General features: G+C 37.2%; 1 protein-coding gene across 1 annotated transcript in view; it reads right to left on the reverse strand.

The window, feature by feature from the left end:
* The window catches only part of LOC117338754 (phosphatidylinositide phosphatase SAC2-like), a 485,191-nt gene that overhangs the window by 442,371 nt on the left and 22,913 nt on the right, over positions 1-19,907 (reverse strand). Inside the window, exon 9 of the mRNA XM_033900072.1 lies at positions 18,384-18,495. Coding sequence (XP_033755963.1) covers positions 18,384-18,495 — 112 coding nt within the window. The remainder of the gene's footprint in view (positions 1-18,383; positions 18,496-19,907) is intronic.

Below are 19,907 nucleotides of genomic sequence, written 5' to 3' on the forward strand. Positions count from 1 at the left end.
ACAGATACAACATCACCTCACACACAGATACAGTATCACCTCACACACAGATACAGTATCACCTCACACACAGATACAGTATCACCTCACACACAGATACAGTATCACCTCACACACAGATACAGTATCACCTCACACACAGATACAGTATCACCTCACACACAGATACAACATCACCTCACACACAGATACAGTATCACCTCACACACAGATACAGTATCACCTCACACACAGATACAACATCACCTCACACACAGATACAGTATCACCTCACACACAGATACAGTATCACCTCACACACAGATACAGTATCACCTCACACACAGATACAGTATCACCTCACACACAGATACAGTATCACCTCACACACAGATACAGTATCACCTCACACACAGATACAGTATCACCTCACACACAGATACAGTATCACCTCACACACAGATACAGTATCACCTCACACACAGATACAACATCACCTCACACACAGATACAGTATCACCTCACACACAGATACAACATCACCTCACACACAGATACAGTATCACCTCACACACAGATACAGTATCACCTCACACACAGATACAACATCACCTCACACACAGATACAGTATCACCTCACACACAGATACAACATCACCTCACACACAGATACAGTATCACCTCACACACATATACAACATCACCTCTCACACAGATACAGTATCACCTCACACACAGATACAACATCACCTCACACACAGATACAACATCACCTCACACACAGATACAACATCACCTCACACACAGATACAACATCACCTCACACACAGATACAACATCACCTCACACACAGATACAGTATCACCTCACACACATATACAGTATCACCTCACACACAGATACAACATCACCTCACACACAGATACAGTATCACCTCACACACAGATACAGTATCACCTCACACACAGATACAACATCACCTCACACACAGATACAACATCACCTCACACACAGATACAGTATCACCTCACACACAGATACAGTATCACCTCACACACAGATACAGTATCACCTCACACACAGATACAACATCACCTCACACACAGATACAGTATCACCTCACACACAGATACAACATCACCTCACACACAGATACAGTATCACCTCACACACAGATACAGTATCACCTCACACACAGATACAGTATCACCTCACACAGATACAACATCACCTCACACACAGATACAGTATCACCTCACACACAGATACAGTATCACCTCACACACAGATACAACATCACCTCACACACAGATACAGTATCACCTCACACACAGATACAACATCACCTCACACACAGATACAACATCACCTCACACACAGATACAGTATCACCTCACACACAGATACAGTATCACCTCACACACAGATACAGTATCACCTCACACAGATACAACATCACCTCACACAGATACAGTATCACCTCACACACAGATACAGTATCACCTCACACACAGATACAACATCACCTTACACACAGATACAGTATCACCTCACACACAGATACAGTATCACCTCACACACAGATACAGTATCACCTCACACACAGATACAGTATCACCTCACACACAGATACAACATCACCTCACACACAGATACAACATCACCTCACACACAGATACAGTATCACCTCACACACAGATACAGTATCACCTCACACACAGATACAGTATCACCTCACACACAGATACAATATCACCTCACACACAGATACAACATCACCTCACACACAGATACAACATCACCTCACACACAGATACAGTATCACCTCACACACAGATACAACATCACCTCACACACAGATACAGTATCACCTCACACACAGATACAGTATCACCTCACACACAGATACAGTATCACCTCACACAGATACAACATCACCTCACACACAGATACAGTATCACCTCACACACAGATACAGTATCACCTCACACACAGATACAACATCACCTCACACACAGATACAGTATCACCTCACACACAGATACAGTATCACCTCACACACAGATACAGTATCACCTCACACACAGATACAGTATCACCTCACACACAGATACAACATCACCTCACACACAGATACAGTATCACCTCACACACAGATACAGTATCACCTCACACACAGATACAGTATCACCTCACACAGATACAACATCACCTCACACAGATACAGTATCACATCACACACAGATACAGTATCACCTCACACACAGATACAACATCACCTCACACACAGATACAGTATCACCTCACACACAGATACAGTATCACCTCACACACAGATACAGTATCACCTCACACACAGATACAGTATCACCTCACACACAGATACAGTATCACCTCACACACAGATACAACATCACCTCACACACAGATACAACATCACCTCACACACAGATACAGTATCACCTCACACACAGATACAGTATCACCTCACACACAGATACAGTATCACCTCACACACAGATACAACATCACCTCACACACAGATACAACATCACCTCACACACAGATACAACATCACCTCACACACAGATACAGTATCACCTCACACACAGATACAACATCACCTCACACACAGATACAGTATCACCTCACACACAGAGACAGTATCACCTCACACACAGAGACAGTATGGTCAGGGGTGGATTCTATGTGACAAGTCCATTATATGTTGGGTCAGCAGACTTTGTTTGGGTTAAACAGACAGCTTTCCCTACCACGAAGACCTATGCTAAATCACCAGGATGAGTAAGTAGAGACCGAAGCCTCTAACTGGATTTTACTCAATTGTGGGACTGGTGTTGCATGTGACTGCGGCAGTCTGACTTCAGCCCTAATGGTCAATGTGGCATCACCGTCCTCTTCACCACCTTCAATTATCTTAATGAAATTCCCAGACCATTTCATGCTGTATACCAACATGCCTGTCTTGTCAATAAGCTGTTATGAAAATGACCTTGAAGTTAAAATCCATCCAAATATGAATTATTAGCCATGTCTATGGTAGATAATTAAAATCAATAAAACTTAAACAATGGGCTTGGCTTGTTTCTGGTGATTTGTATTTTGTCACTGAAGATGTTTTCATTTTACTGACAATTTAAAAATGTTGATGCAATTTTTTTCAACCAAAATCCATCTGTTATACAATTTAAAAAAAAAAAAAACAGTTTATTGATTGGTTGTCAGTTAGATGATGCAAGAGACATTTAAAATTCTCCCCTCTTCCCTTCCCTCATGTCTAAATTAAATTTTGTGACCCATGATTAGATAGCACATGCAGGTTTGTAATTTAGAAAATATGTGGGCATTAACCTGAGTAATTCAGATGGCTGGAAGTCAAACTGCCAGAGTGTCAGACCATTATTTAGAAAGGTTGAGACCAATCACCAACGTGTGATACTAATATTGATACAGAGACTGGAATAAAGCAACATGCTTTATTAGATTCGGTAATTAAAACATCCTGGACATGAAAAAGGTTTGGGGGTCACCTGCCCGACCAATTGGGTTTTCTCCTGTTATTTCAGTTTCTTCCCACGGTGCTTCCATCCAGGCCAAAAAGAATGGTCTTTTAATGTGAGTCAATACAATAATATAATATTAAAGTGTATTACTAACATATATCTCTGGTTTCATCGTTTACCTTATAAATATAGAACGGTGAAAATAGATAATGCTTATAGAATTGTAGATATAGGACATCAGGGTAGGGAGATCTCACAAAAGGCTCAAAATCTGAGATTTCACAACAGATTCAATAAATGTTATCTCACAAGAGACTCAAAAAACAGAGATCACACTGAAACTGAAAAATAAAGATCTCACAAGAGATTCAAAAACAGAGATCACACAAGAGACTCAAAAACAGAGATCACACAAGAGACTCAAAAACAGAGATCACACAAGAGACTCAAAAACAGAGATCACACAAGAGACTCAAAAACAGAGATCACACAAGAGACTCAAAAACAGAGATCACACAAGAGACTCAAAAACAGAGATCACACAAGAGACTCAAAAACAGAGATCACACAAGAGACTCAAAAACAGAGATCACACAAGAGACTCAAAAACAGAGATCACACAAGAGACTCAAAAACAGAGATCACACAAGAGACTCAAAAACAGAGATCACACAAGAGACTCAAAAACAGAGATCACACAAGAGACTCAAACACAGAGATCACACAAGAGACTCAAACACAGAGATCACACAAGAGACTCAAACACAGAGATCTCACAAGTGATTGAAAAACAGAGATCTCACAAATGAAAATACATTTGCATGATGTTCAACCAGTGAACAAGTACAGATATCTTTTCTTTTTATCTACAATACTGGAAGAATGAGTACCTGTAAGTTCAGCTGAGAATTTTATGAGAAGTTGTTTGTGTTCTTGGGTTTTTCTATTATTTCTTTTTTTAAATGTCAAAACACAAGACACCCCACACTGGTTGTTTACATCAGAAAGTTGTTTACTTGACAATCTAGAGACACGTAATGCCCTCTAGCCCATCCTGTATACAACGTCATTACCTAAATTGACCATTTTACACACACACGTACATTAGTATGTAAAGCACTTTAGCGTAAACACTGCCTCTAATTTCTCGTGAAGGCTTCATAAAGGCTACGGAAAGACCATGTCAATATTTGTTAAATCTACTTAAACTATGAGGACCCATCTGACAATGAACAACTCTTTACTTTATACGCTTTCCTATTATAACGCTCAGATACTCCATTCATAAAAGATGTTTTAGTCATGCAAAAACATTTAATATAGTCAAGATAACATAGGAAGAACAAAGTGCCCCTTCCAAAGAAGTGTAAAGGAATTTAACAAGGAAAAAACTACCAATATTTTCAAACTTACAGCAAACAAAAGTCCCATAAGGCCTGAAGCACTCAAAGGTTATATTCAATGTTACCTAAACTCATCAAAAAGTATATAGTGTTCAATCTTTCATTGGCCTGAGGAATAAAAATGAAAGTGGGTACTTGGGTTAATGACAGAAATAATTGTTTGCTTAAAACTGGAAATCTTTTTGTAAGATTTATTCTTAAATTACTCTTGCATGGTCTCATTGCCGAAGTTAAGCCAGGATATACCATGTCAAACGTATAACACATATTGGGTTATATTTGCGAGGTGTGATTTTTGCATAAATCATTAAAATATAATGCAATTTCAGTTTGTCCAACTTCAATATTTCAGAAGATTAAAAAACACAATATTTTCATACAGATCCACCACTTTTTTTGATAAATTTTACAGCCTGTCATGTACTGAGTAACGCACAGTGTACAAAATAAAAGTTAAGATTTAGAAGCTTCATAATTTTTGCTCAAATCAATTAATTTTCAGCCAGATCATTGTATATTTGCACAAGCAATAGCTCCAATGAAAATAAGGAATCATTCAAATAATCAATAAAATAAAGACATATGGCCACTTACAAAGGGACACAGGAACCCTTCTTAAAGTCAATTCAAGGTTTCTACAAGGAACTGGCATAAGGTCAACTACATAAAGACAAACATAGGAATCCCTCAAATAGCCAACTCAAGGTTTCTATAAGGAATTGGCATAAGGTCAACTACAGCAAACTCACTGCTTCTACAAATTTGGCATAAGGTCAACTTCAGCAAACTCACTGCTTCTACAAATTTGGCATAAGGTCATGCAACTACAGCAAACTCACTGCTTCTACAAAGCGTTTATAGAAGAACTTGTAGAGAGGAACAAACTTAGGCACCAAAATTCAATGAAATCTTCTAAAAGGAGCTGGTAGAGGATCTTGTTTTCAAGAATCCTTCAAAGAGCAAACAATACAGATACTTATATATGGTATCTTATGGCATTTAAGACTCTAAACTTGGAGTAGCATACAAAAACCAGCAAACGTAAATGTCAATAATACTTAGCCTGACAAAAACTAAGACATTTCTGGGAGATCCTGCATCGGGATGTAAGTGATCTCTCCATTAACATGCACATTTATCACAATTACACGATCAAAACATCTGACAGTTACGTAATTAAATATTTTGGTTACAGGTTTTTCAACTGCTTGACATATCGCACTATCCAAAATGTCTCCCAAATTCTGAAACCTTACACAGCCACAAATAATATCAAACAGAAGACTGCAAAGCTATATACAAAGTTAATAGTTTTTTCTACTTCATGGACTTAAATGATATTGATAGAAGTCGGTCTTAAATATTGATTTTTACAATAATGAATAAAGTACAAAAATACAAAAGGAGACAAAATCAGAAAACATTATAATCTATGTTTTTGCATCATGATTCGTTAATCTCAGTGATTAACTACAAGATTCACATTAATTTACCAGACATATAGGAAAATCTCTAGTTGGAGAAATTCACAGAGATCCTGCTAAGTTCAAAGGTGTGTTGAAACTCATCTACTAGGCTCCAGGAGGATCCGTAGTGGATACAGAGCCTTCTTTAAAACATAGTTAACAAATAAATTAAGAAGAAGGGTGACTCGACCTGAAGCCAGGTTCTAATTAATACATTCCACTTCCTTCTATAGCTGGCTGCTCCTCGTCTTGATTTAATAGACATTTAAGTTTGTTTTTTTCTCCAATTTCATGAATCATGTGAATGTTTATATTTTTTGGTCAAAATTCTTCTCTAACTTTGATAATATTAAACTGTTCCACCTTATAAATGTTTGTCAGTTGGTCATATTTTACCCATGTTATTTTATTTTGCGTTTTGAATTATGATTTTGTTTACATGTTGATATTCCCAGTTAAATGTTTATGGAAGTTCTGGATTCATAAACTACAAAATGTATGTAAAAACTATGAAAACTACAACAAAGTGTCTTCTAAAACTATACAATGCTATATATCATGTTAGCTCCAAGCTAATTTCTTTGCAGTCTGTATAGAACCTGCTCACGTTAATGCAGTGTTTTCACAAAGCATCGTCCCCTGAGGTCGATCTGTAAAGCAGGTTCAAACTCAAAAGTGTACATAACAATTAATCGCATGGAAATTTTCAGTCACTCGAATACAAGTTCCAAAGTTTCTATATTTACACCATCTGCCCTATTTATTCACTAAATTTTACCAGCACATAACCGTATATTTGTTAAATTTCCCTGGGCTAATATTTCAGTGTTGTCCCTGTCAGGCCTAGTAAGGTAGGTATTACATTTCACATAACCCTTCTTGTAAACATTCTGTAGTTTATATATACTGTAAACGTGGTTATTTTCACGGGGGATTAATTTCACGATTTCGATATGTAAACTATAAGTGTTGGGGTAATTTTTGCGATCGATCCACCTTCGTTTGTAGTTCGAGATTATGCAAACTGATATCAAAATAATACGGTTGGGGGAAATTTTTGCGATCAAAAGGACTCTGTGCAATTAGCGTAAATTTCCCCCTCACCTAAATTTCCACGTTTACAGTATAATATAGGAACACAAATGACGAAGGAAGACAACTTTATGACTCGTGCCCCAACCGGGCCTCAAACTCACGATCTACGGCACCCAATCGCCTCGACAGATATACCCGCAGTTTATACCACTGCGTCACATCAGTATTCTTAAGAAAGAACGTTTCAATGGCACAGTGATGGCAAGGTAGGGGTTTACTATAATTGTTTTCAAATTGTAGTCATTAAATGCTGGCAAAATAAAAAAACAAAAAAAACATTCTATTGTATATTGCATAACATTTCACAGAGGTACATTAACCCTCATATTATATTATTAAATTTATATAAACTTTTATTAATTTTAAAACAATTGTGATACAAGTTATATCAACTTATCTGATAATCACTCTTGTGGGCCTGGATTCCATTGCGTGAGAGGTCTTACTGTGGGAGGAGTACCTGGGGAAAACTCATGTGGTCGAGCAGCTGATTCCATACCTTTTTACTTCCGATCTCTAAATCAAATCCTGGCTGCCTAGGTGGAAGTCAAGTGTTTACCGCTGTGCCACCCGACAACCCAAATTATTCAATTTAAATTGACTTTTGAGTAATGCATCTAGGCTGCATGCAGATGCCCTAGGAAATAACAAAAATATGGACAGAATTTGTTGCCTGTGTAAGGAGATAAGTTATATATTTTATGTTAATAAGCTTTCTTCAGATCCACTAAAGCTGAACTTGAAGACAATGAACTTTTGTATGAAGACCACTCAAGGTGGCATTTATAGGCAAATGTCCTTTACATACAGGTACAATTACTATAAATTGTTTTATTACGTGAACAGCCAGGGTCATTTTGAAGTGGACTCTCCTTGTAGTAGTTGGTGACTACCTCACTGAACAACATAGGGGAGGCCAGTCACATGCCATCCAAAGCAATTAGTGTAAAGTTTCTTGCCCAAGGACACAACCACGACAAAATAGACAGGTCCATTTCAAAGGTTTCCGAGAAAAACAAACCGACACGTGTAGGCAACGGTCAAACCAAGCACCTTGGACCTTAATTCACCTGAGGCCAGCGCTCTAACCAACTGAGCTATCATAGCCAGAACAGTTGACCTTTATAGACAGGTCTTTGTTATATAAATTAATTAAGATTGCATATAAGTAGATGCTCATCTTCCATTGCAGTGACATAAATGTAATCTACACTAGCAAAAAATGTTTGCTACTATCCCAGGATGGTGGCATTATAATTGGTCACTGTACCAGCCATCTTTGGGATATATGGATATAAATAGGATGTCTACTCTGATTGGCTCGCTAGCGTAATTTACAGGCAGTGATTGGCTACCTGCTGTCTGTGATGTCACCATTGGTAGAGGTACAATTGGGGAAATTAATTGCAAACAAAATGTGCTTGATGAAATCCAAGATGGTGGCACTGAAGTCAATAAAATCAAAGAGATATGCGTTTAGGAGAAACTTCACAGCACCACCTGACCAACAGCTTAACAGTTGTCTGCTCATGGATGCATTTAACACCAAATTACATCATAAATAAATTCTCAGCGTTATAACTACATATTTGTACTTGAGATCGTACATACCCATCTATCTCAAACTTTACTATAACTGTTTACTAATAAATAATGCTGTTGATGGCTTTTTGGAAATGTAATACTTTTATACAGTGAGGAACACATGTGTTGGTATCTACATTACTCCAATACAACCCTATCATCAATCAACACCAGCATGTTTAATGCAGTAAAAACCTTGCTCTTTTTTTCTCTTTTTTTTCACGCTGCAAGCATTTCAAGAAGTAGTTATGAAGATAAAAATGAAGTATTTTGGCAACGCTCTCATAATTCACATAGTGCTGAAAGAGGTGATTTAAACATTATAGATATATTCAAAAAGTCAAATCAAGATGAGGAGTGGTTTGAGTATCTAAGGAATAGATTCTGGATGGAACTGAGGCACAAACTCAAATATCGTTCAAAGGTTTTAAAAAAAAATCATTTTCTTTTTTTGTTATTAATTGGCATGTAAACTGTATATTTTTACAGTTAAAATATGGTGTGGTAATGCTGAATGCCATTTAAACAGTAAAAAACAAAAAACAAAAATTATCTTCATTACATTCAATCTGCATGGTACACAAAATGTCAGATTTCAGTAAATTGACCTTTGACCTCTACAAAGAATGAGATGACATTAACAATTGATTATGCAAACAAGCATACTGTTAAGCAAAAATAGAAATTGCCCATCCAATGCTAAAGTGAAATGCGTCATTGTATCAAAATGTATAAAAAAAAACAGGGAAATATCAAAAAGAATTGTCAAATCAAGATATCACAGAAGACGAACAACAATAATTCATGAACATAAAGCTCTTTGAGTATCGAAGATCAAAGGAATGGGGAGACCACCAGACAAGATATTAAATGCAGAAATCAAAACCAAAGGCAATTATTCTTTCTAAATTTGATATCAAATCAAAGTGCCACTCAGGAAAGCACAACTACTAGACGTCATGGCAATATACACACAGTCCCATATATATATCAGTATAACTATGACACGAGATTTCCAGACAAGATTGAAATTCCTATAGAAAAAACAAGGAGCCGTAATTACAGCAAATTGTCCAATCAAAATGCCAGGATCTTTAGAGAGCACAGCCACATATCATGGTAATAAAGCCTACAAAGTTTCAAAGAGATTAGTGGAAAACTGCAAAATGATGATGATCCTGCTTTGACAAATAATAACACGACAAATGCCCTTAAGGAACTTTCTGACAACTTCTCTACTCTCTCTCTCCTGCTGTGTTGCTTGTTTTCTTTATTTATTTTTTAAATTTTTTTTTAGAACAAGTTTTTTTTTTATTTTAAAGTTCCTCAAGAAAATAGAAAATTAAATCTGAAACATTTAATCATCTGTGAAAAAGGATGTTGCTTCCTACTTCTTGCTTGTGATATTAGCACATTGACATATCTCCTAAATGAAAATCGTATTACATCCCAAGTTTGACAGGTTAATTAGCCTGTAGAGTGCTCAAATATTGATTGAAATCAAGAATTTTGTAAAGTAATAAATTTGATATCATCTTTCTAGATTATTCTCAATTTCTTCTAAAATTTTATCCATAAATCAGTGAAAGTTATCACATGCTGGTGCTCATATTCTTTATCCACTAGAAACAATAAAATATTGTAATGGAGTATGGAAATGTCACTGATGTTCTAGGTTAATGAGACATTTAGAGTACCACAAAAACATCTGAAAAAAGATTACTGACAACTTGGTAATATAAAAGGAAATCTTATAAATCCCACAGACCATTTTTTTTACCATTATCAAATCCCAAGGTAATCGTTAAGTTATTCTGCAAATGAAAAACTAACTTTGAGGATTCTCTTGAAAGTTATAAAATTCTCTGTTAAACTTCATTATATTCAAACCACTTTAATCCTGCTGCCAAAACAAATATGGTTTCCTCATATCAAGATGATTCTGTAGGGTTTAGATTTCTGTTTGCAAAGTTCCAGCATTCTAGCCAATTGCTTTCACTTAAGTATATTTAATTAAAGATTAGTATCTATTATACAATTGTATTTACCGTTAATAATCTGACCTTCCCCATGTTAATTATATAAATCTGACCTTCCCCGATATTAATTATATAAATCTGACCTTCCCTATGTTAATTATATAAAACTGACCTTCCCCATGTTAATTATATAAATCTGACCTTCCCCCATGTTAATTACATAAATCTGACCTTCCCCCATGTTAATTATATAAATCTGACCTTCCTCCATGTTAATTATATAAATCTGACCTTCCCCCATGTTAATTATATAAATCTGACCTTCCCCATGTTAATTATATAAATCTGACCTGCCCCCATTTTTTAACATAAATCTGACCTTCCCCATGTTAATTACACAAATCTGACCTTCCCCCATGTTAATTACATAAATCTGACCTTTCCTCCATGTTAATTACATAAATCTGACCTTCCCCCATGTTAATTATATAAATCTGACCTTCCCCATGTTAATTACATAAATCTGACCTGCCCCCATTTTATAACATAAATCTTACCTTCCCCATGTTAATTACACAAATCTGACCTTCCCCCATGTTAATTACATAAATCTGACCTTCCTCCATGTTAATTACATAAATCTGACCTTCCCCCGGGCCATGTTAATTATACAAATCTGACCTTCCCCCATGTTAATTATATAAATCTGACCTTCCCCCATGTTAATTATATAAATCTGACCTTCCCCCCATGTTAATTATATAAATCTGACCTTCCCCCATGTTAATTATATAAATCTGACCGTCCCCCATGTTAATTATATAAATCTGACCTTCCCCATGGTAATTACATAAATCTGACCTTCCCCCATGTTAATTATATAAATCTGACCTTCCCCCATGTTAATTACATAAAATCTGACCTTCCCTCATGTTAATTACATAAATCTGACCTTCCCCATGTTTATATATAATTACATAAATCTGACCTTCTCTCATGTTCATTACATGAAGACAATGCGATAATCCCTTCAGCCAATCTCCAGGAAAAATGAAATCACAATAGTTTCTGATTTTGTTTTATTTAGAACACATGTTGGCTGATTCTTTTTCATCCTCTACCAACTACGGGTCTTAGAGACACAAGATGAAGTTATATGGATGATTATCTTAGCAATGGAGCATTTGAATAAAATCAAGCGGATCAACTCCAAAGGTCAAAGTCTCATTGATAACATTACCCTATGTTGTTTATATCAATGTTGGTGGATATTCCATGCTGAGTGAAGATATTTACAATAATGTATATTTACAGGAATCGTTTTTTCAATTTGTTACATAACAATATATCATAATCAACTGTATCTATATGTCATACACTGGTGTCATTATACATCTGGTCTTTCCACTAAATACAAGATGTCTGAGTGGTGGCCATATAACAATTCAAGGCCACCGAACAATATCGCCTACAATGGATGATATCTGTATATAGATTCCCAACAATACAAAGCATCGTCACCACTGGTTTTTGAAAGAGCAATACTAATTACCCAATACTAGATTGTCTGTCTGAAGGGAGTCTCACAAGGAGAAACATGATCATGTACAGCACCATTTTTTGTTATGTTGCTTTGAGCTTGCTTTTATAGAACCAACCAAACATGCTGTTTATAAATATATAATACTTATATAATTAGTTACACATATTATTGGTTTAAGATCCGGAGCTGCACACTGTTGCAGGTTGACCCTCATCTAGGTTCAGTTTTTCATTAGCTGGAAACGGTTTGGAACATTATAGGGTTAGGTTTAAGTACAATGTCATCTTTTCATCAAGAATTAATTTCCCGTTTACACACAGATAATGTACAATGAAATCTTGTTTATTGTTAAAAAAAAAATGTCCCAATACTTTGATTCCATATATTCTAAAACTTATAAAAAAAAATCAAAAATGAAATTAACCTTCTCTAATACAATTGTATGGTATGTTGTGGAACTTTTCCCATCATTTTTATTTTTGATATTTTCCCTCAATATATAATTAATAAGAGGGACATTTTTAATGATAAAGCAAAAGTTCCACTACACCCTACTGTGAACATTTCTCATATGATCCGACAGCAATTTTGAAAAAAGTTTCACAAATATATGTAACCCTGGTAAATACTAGCCACAATATACGGCTGAGGTAGAGAAATCTTCTCTTTAGCTTGATTGGCTGAGCATAAGACTAGTAAGCCAGAGGTCTCGGGTTCGATCCCTAGCGAAGGCAGTGACATAGATTTAATTATCATGCGCTCTATTACATTAGGCCTATATAGGGACTCCGGAATCATACTTAGCATTGCTTGCGAAAGTATCGCTGTAATCCCTGGAAACTTGAGGACGAGTTCTGTCCTGGAGGAGGAGTGATTTAAATTTAATTAATCATTCAATCTGTTATATATATCTTTGCCAGGGGGTTGAGAGTTTCCCTTGGCAAAAGTTTTCTGATATATATATATATATAGAATTCCACAGAAGTGGAGTTGTCGCCTGTGCAGCAAGTTGGGTGATTAAGAAATAGATGCATCATTCACTTCAAGAAATAATGTTAAAAGTAAGCATGATCAGCATTACTCAAATATGCTCAAAATTCAGCAATGAAGAGTAGGAACTTTCAGTAAACCAGCACCTCAAGAAGTTTAAGCTTGATCAGCCCAAGATAACTGAGGTTATTGCATAGAAACAGATTTTCTATTTGTAGTATCAGTGACCTTGACCTTTGGACCTGTAAAAAAACAATCCTAATGCAAGCATTTGTGTTAACGAAAAACAGCATGAAAATTGAGCTTGATGGGCCCCAAGGAATTTGCGTTATCACAAGGAAACAAATTATCTATTTTTAGTAACAGTGACCTTGACCTTCGAACATGGACCTAAAAAGTAATCCCAAGCAAGCACTTTTGATAAGGAAGATCTGCACGAAGTTTAAGTTTGATCATCCCAAGGGAACTTGATATACAGCATGGACACAAATTTTCTATTTTTAGTAACAGTAACCTTCACTTTTGACCTTCAAACCTGAAAAACAATCCCAAGCGAGCATTTTTGATAAGGAAGATTTGCATGAAGTTTGAGTTTGATCGGCTCAAGGGAACTTGAGCTATCCTACAGAAACCTCTGTGCGGACGCTGCCACCGACATAGTGATACCTATATGTCGCCTGCTTTTTGCAGGCAACACAAAAAGCACCTAGCTCAACTCAATTGTCAGTGTATTCTGAATATAATCGTTGTTTTCCTTCTCAAAATAAAGTAAAGTGAGTGGGGGTTCACACAGATATACTCCCAACCACAGGGGCTCACATTGATATCACCCCACCTCCCTCATCAATAAAATTAATCTGTCCTGGGATTCATGAAATTATGTACAAAAGTTGAACACAGTCAGACCATGACGGACACATGTACAGACAAAGTGATTACTACATATCACCCTTACTTGTAAAGTAGAGGGTATAACTATGACAAAACCACTTGCAAACTTCCACAACAAAAAATGTTTTCTCCGAATTTTATTTCACGAAACATGTCATCATTATTTCTCACTGACCAGACAACAGTCTAGTGACTAGCAAAACCTAGTGTGCCAGTGGTTCCACAAACTGTGATGTATGGGATCAGAAAAATATATTCATCAGCTATTAATAGAAACTGTCTGGTATCCCAGTTACTCATAAAACACTCATGTAAAGACCTTTACTTTCAATATAGGTGACCAGTAATACCAAAGAGAGAAGAAAAAATTGTTTGTCAGTTTTCAACTCAATGACTTCAAACCTTGCATCACTTAATTTAATGGCTACTAACCTTGTTGAACCATTTAGTGGTTTAATTGACAATTAGACAATCCAGATGACAACTCAATGGCTACTAACCTTGTTGAACCACTTAGTGGTTTGGTTGCCTAATAAACAATTCAGATAACAGTCATAATTTTAGGAATTCTAGACAGATTCAAAGGCTGGGACTTTGATTGTTAGAGAACCTCATTTGCTAGTTTTGTTGCCCCATGAACAGCTAGAGTGATTTTGAAGTTTCCTTATAACAGCTGGTGACTACCCCACTAAACACCTTGAAGTTTCCTTATAACAGCTGGTGACTACCCCACTAAACACCTTGAAGTTTCCTTATAACAGCTGGTGACTACCCCACTAAACACCTTGAAGTTTCCTTATAACAGCTGGTGACTACCCCACTAAACACCTTGAAGTTTCCTTATAACAGCTGGTGACTACCCCACTAAACACCATGAAGTTTCCTTATAACAGCTGGTGACTACCCCACTAAACACCATGAAGTTTCCTTATAACAGCTGGTGACTACCCCACTAAACACCTTGAAGTTTCCTTATAACAGCTGGTGACTACCCCACTAAACACCTTGAAGTTTCCTTATAACAGCTGGTGACTACCCCACTAAACACCTTGAAGTTTCCTTATAACAGCTGGTGACTACCCCACTAAACACCATGAAGTTTCCTTATAACAGCTGGTGACTACCCCACTAAACACCATGAAGTTTCCTTATAACAGCTGGTGACTACCCCACTAAACACCATGAAGTTTCCTTATAACAGCTGGTGACTACCCCACTAAACACCTTGAAGTTTCCTTATAACAGCTGGTGACTACCCCACTAAACACCTTGAAGTTTCCTTATAACAGCTGGTGACTACCCCACTAAACACCATGAAGTTTCCTTATAACAGCTGGTGACTACCCCACTAAACACCATGAAGTTTCCTTATAACAGCTGGTGACTACCCCACTAAACACCTTGAAGTTTCCTTATAACAGCTGGTGACTACCCCACTAAACACCATGAAGTTTCCTTATAACAGCTGGTGACTACCCCACTAAACACCTTGAAGTTTCCTTATAACAGCTGGTGACTACCCCACTAAACACCTTGAAGTTTCCTTATAACAGCTGGTGACTACCCCACTAAACACCTTGAAGTTTCCTTATAACAGCTGGTGACTACCCCACTTAACACCATGAAGTTTCCTTATAACAGCTGGTGACTACCCCACTAAACACCATGAAGTTTCCTTATAACAGCTGGTGACTACCCCACTAAACACCATGAAGTTTCCTTATAACAGCTGGTGACTACCCCACTAAACACCTTGAAGTTTCCTTATAACAGCTGGTGACTACCCCACTAAACACCTTGAAGTTTCCTTATAACAGCTGGTGACTACCCCACTAAACACCTTGAAGTTTCCTTATAACAGCTGGTGACTACCCCACTAAACACCTTGAAGTTTCCTTATAACAGCTGGTGACTACCCCACTAAACACCATGAAGTTTCCTTATAACAGCTGGTGACTACCCCACTAAACACCATGAAGTTTCCTTATAACAGCTGGTGACTACCCCACTAAACACCTTGAAGTTTCCTTATAACAGCTGGTGACTACCCCACTAAACACCTTGAAGTTTCCTTATAACAGCTGGTGACTACCCCACTAAACACCTTGAAGTTTCCTTATAACAGCTGGTGACTACCCCACTAAACACCATGAAGTTTCCTTATAACAGCTGGTGACTACCCCACTAAACACCATGAAGTTTCCTTATAACAGCTGGTGACTACCCCACTAAACACCATGAAGTTTCCTTATAACAGCTGGTGACTACCCCACTAAACACCTTGAAGTTTCCTTATAACAGCTGGTGACTACCCCACTAAACACCTTGAAGTTTCCTTATAACAGCTGGTGACTACCCCACTAAACACCTTGAAGTTTCCTTATAACAGCTGGTGACTACCCCACTAAACACCATGAAGTTTCCTTATAACAGCTGGTGACTACCCCACTAAACACCATGAAGTTTCCTTATAACAGCTGGTGACTACCCCACTAAACACCATGAAGTTTCCTTATAACAGCTGGTGACTACCCCACTAAACACCTTGAAGTTTCCTTATAACAGCTGGTGACTACCCCACTAAACACCTTGAAGTTTCCTTATAACAGCTGGTGACTACCCCACTAAACACCTTGAAGTTTCCTTATAACAGCTGGTGACTACCCCACTAAACACCTTGAAGTTTCCTTATAACAGCTGGTGACTACCCCACTAAACACCTTGAAGTTTCCTTATAACAGCTGGTGACTACCCCACTAAACACCTTGAAGTTTCCTTATAACAGCTGGTGACTACCCCACTAAACACCTTGAAGTTTCCTTATAACAGCTGGTGACTACCCCACTAAACACCTTGAAGTTTCCTTATAACAGCTGGTGACTACCCCACTAAACACCTTGAAGTTTCCTTATAACAGCTGGTGACTACCCCACTAAACACCATGAAGTTTCCTTATAACAGCTGGTGACTACCCCACTAAACACCATGAAGTTTCCTTATAACAGCTGGTGACTACCCCACTAAACACCATGAAGTTTCCTTATAACAGCTGGTGACTACCCCACTAAACACCTTGAAGTTTCCTTATAACAGCTGGTGACTACCCCACTAAACACCTTGAAGTTTCCTTATAACAGCTGGTGACTACCCCACTAAACACCTTGAAGTTTCCTTATAACAGCTGGTGACTACCCCACTAAACACCTTGAAGTTTCCTTATAACAGCTGGTGACTACCCCACTAAACACCATGAAGTTTCCTTATAACAGCTGGTGACTACCCCACTAAACACCATGAAGTTTCCTTATAACAGCTGGTGACTACCCCACTAAACACCTTGAAGTTTCCTTATAACAGCTGGTGACTACCCCACTAAACACCATGAAGTTTCCTTATAACAGCTGGTGACTACCCCACTAAACACCTTGAAGTTTCCTTATAACAGCTGGTGACTACCCCACTAAACACCTTGAAGTTTCCTTATAACAGCTGGTGACTACCCCACTAAACACCATGAAGTTTCCTTATAACAGCTGGTGACTACCCCACTAAACACCTTGAAGTTTCCTTATAACAGCTGGTGACTACCCCACTAAACACCATGAAGTTTCCTTATAACAGCTGGTGACTACCCCACTAAACACCTTGAAGTTTCCTTATAACAGCTGGTGACTACCCCACTAAACACCATGCTGTAGGGGTGTTGCCTGTTATCTGGAGCAATTGGGTAATGTTTCTTGGCCAAGGACACTATCACAACAGCACAATATGGTCCCCTCGGTCTCAGCTGGCTTACAAAAACATCTGACCAGGTAGGGATGACATCACACGCATTTGACCTTCTCCGGAGGTCAGATCTGTCAGACACTCTTGTTGAGGATTACAGTCCACTGTTGAAGAAAAAATATCATTATCTGATGCCCACTTACCCCGATCCAGCTTGGGAGGTGGACGGTACTTGAATCCGGTCTGGCTCCAGTACGCTGGGATGGACCCTCTTACTTGTACAAAGGACACGGTGTGGCAGGAGAACTCCAAAATCTACAAACAGAACCAAACAAATTTAAGACCCACACAATACATATTAGAGTATAGAAATATCCACAATATAACCAACCAACATGGAGCAACTCTTTGGCGTTAGAAATATAGTAAGATGAATATCAGACAACAAGCCATGATTGGGAAACTGACACCCAATACAGCTAACAGTAAAAGACTTTTCTATGACCACCCTCTGAGAACTGTATCTGCTGTGAACTATATAGTTTTTTTTACTTTTTTTTCAACAGTTCAAATTGTTGTGGGCTCATAGAAATTATCACACAAAATGGATTTTTTTCATAGAGATTATGTAATATTCCTTATTAATGTATTGCAAGGCATCCATTCTCACGATTTTGTTTTACCCTAAAAAAAAAAAAGCAAAAAAAAAGACTTTCATAATAGTGCTATGGTATTGCTTTTTAGTAATTGCATATTTTGCATATTAGATGCATGGGCAATAAAGAACTTCTAATGAAGAAGGAAACCTTTATAAATTATGTTGTGACTAAAACTTTACTTAATGTATGACTAGCTGGATAAGGTAAAGGTGTCGATAAAAAAAATACCAGGCATATGTACTTGTCCAGAAATACTATAAAGATACTCTGCTTAAGATTCTGAGGTCAGTAATAACCAAATTACATGGAGAGGAGTCATAAGGTAATTACGCTTAGGTTTAGGGACCGATATCATGTGGTAACCACATAACGATTGGACAGCAGGAGTTATTTATAGAAAAAACCTTTTATATATTCGTATTAGTTATTGTAGTGATGTTTTATAGTACTGTCATAAGGTCACCTTTGGGTATACTGAATTTGATAGTACTGTAGTAACAGGACCTCTGGGCCTGATCATTTGTACCTCACCACACAGTATACTGTATAGGTGGAAAGAGCCTTGCTGATCCTGACTAAGTACCATGACAACAGCTTCGCAGTAAATTGTGGCAACATAAACCTCTGATCAATTAATAAGAATTACCTGGTTACTAAGGTAACATCGTAACACACATGTCGATTAAAGGCTGCTTGAGTATAATAATTTGAAAGATTTTGATAAATGAAGACTGTCCTAAAATATCGATGCTATTCAAGTTTATTTAATTGTACTGTAAATGGAATCAACTCTGATGTGTTGTCATCATTATAGAATGTTGATTCAGGCCTATGGTTGCTACATTTTACAAGTCAAGTAGTTACAGACTCTTGAGATAACAGTCTTTTTTCAAAATTTTGACATACCTGCATTTGTGAATTTGGGTCACAAAAATCATAACTTTTCTCTGCAACAATCAACATGCTAAATATTATATCTCAAGTATCACGGCTCATGAAGAAATAGTTGAAGATTTTTTAATTTAATGACATTGAATATTGGTCAAGGTGATTTTTTTATAAAACTTT

This window comes from Pecten maximus, chromosome 12 (assembly GCF_902652985.1).
Source record: "Pecten maximus chromosome 12, xPecMax1.1, whole genome shotgun sequence".
NCBI classification, from domain to species: domain Eukaryota; kingdom Metazoa; phylum Mollusca; class Bivalvia; order Pectinida; family Pectinidae; genus Pecten; species Pecten maximus.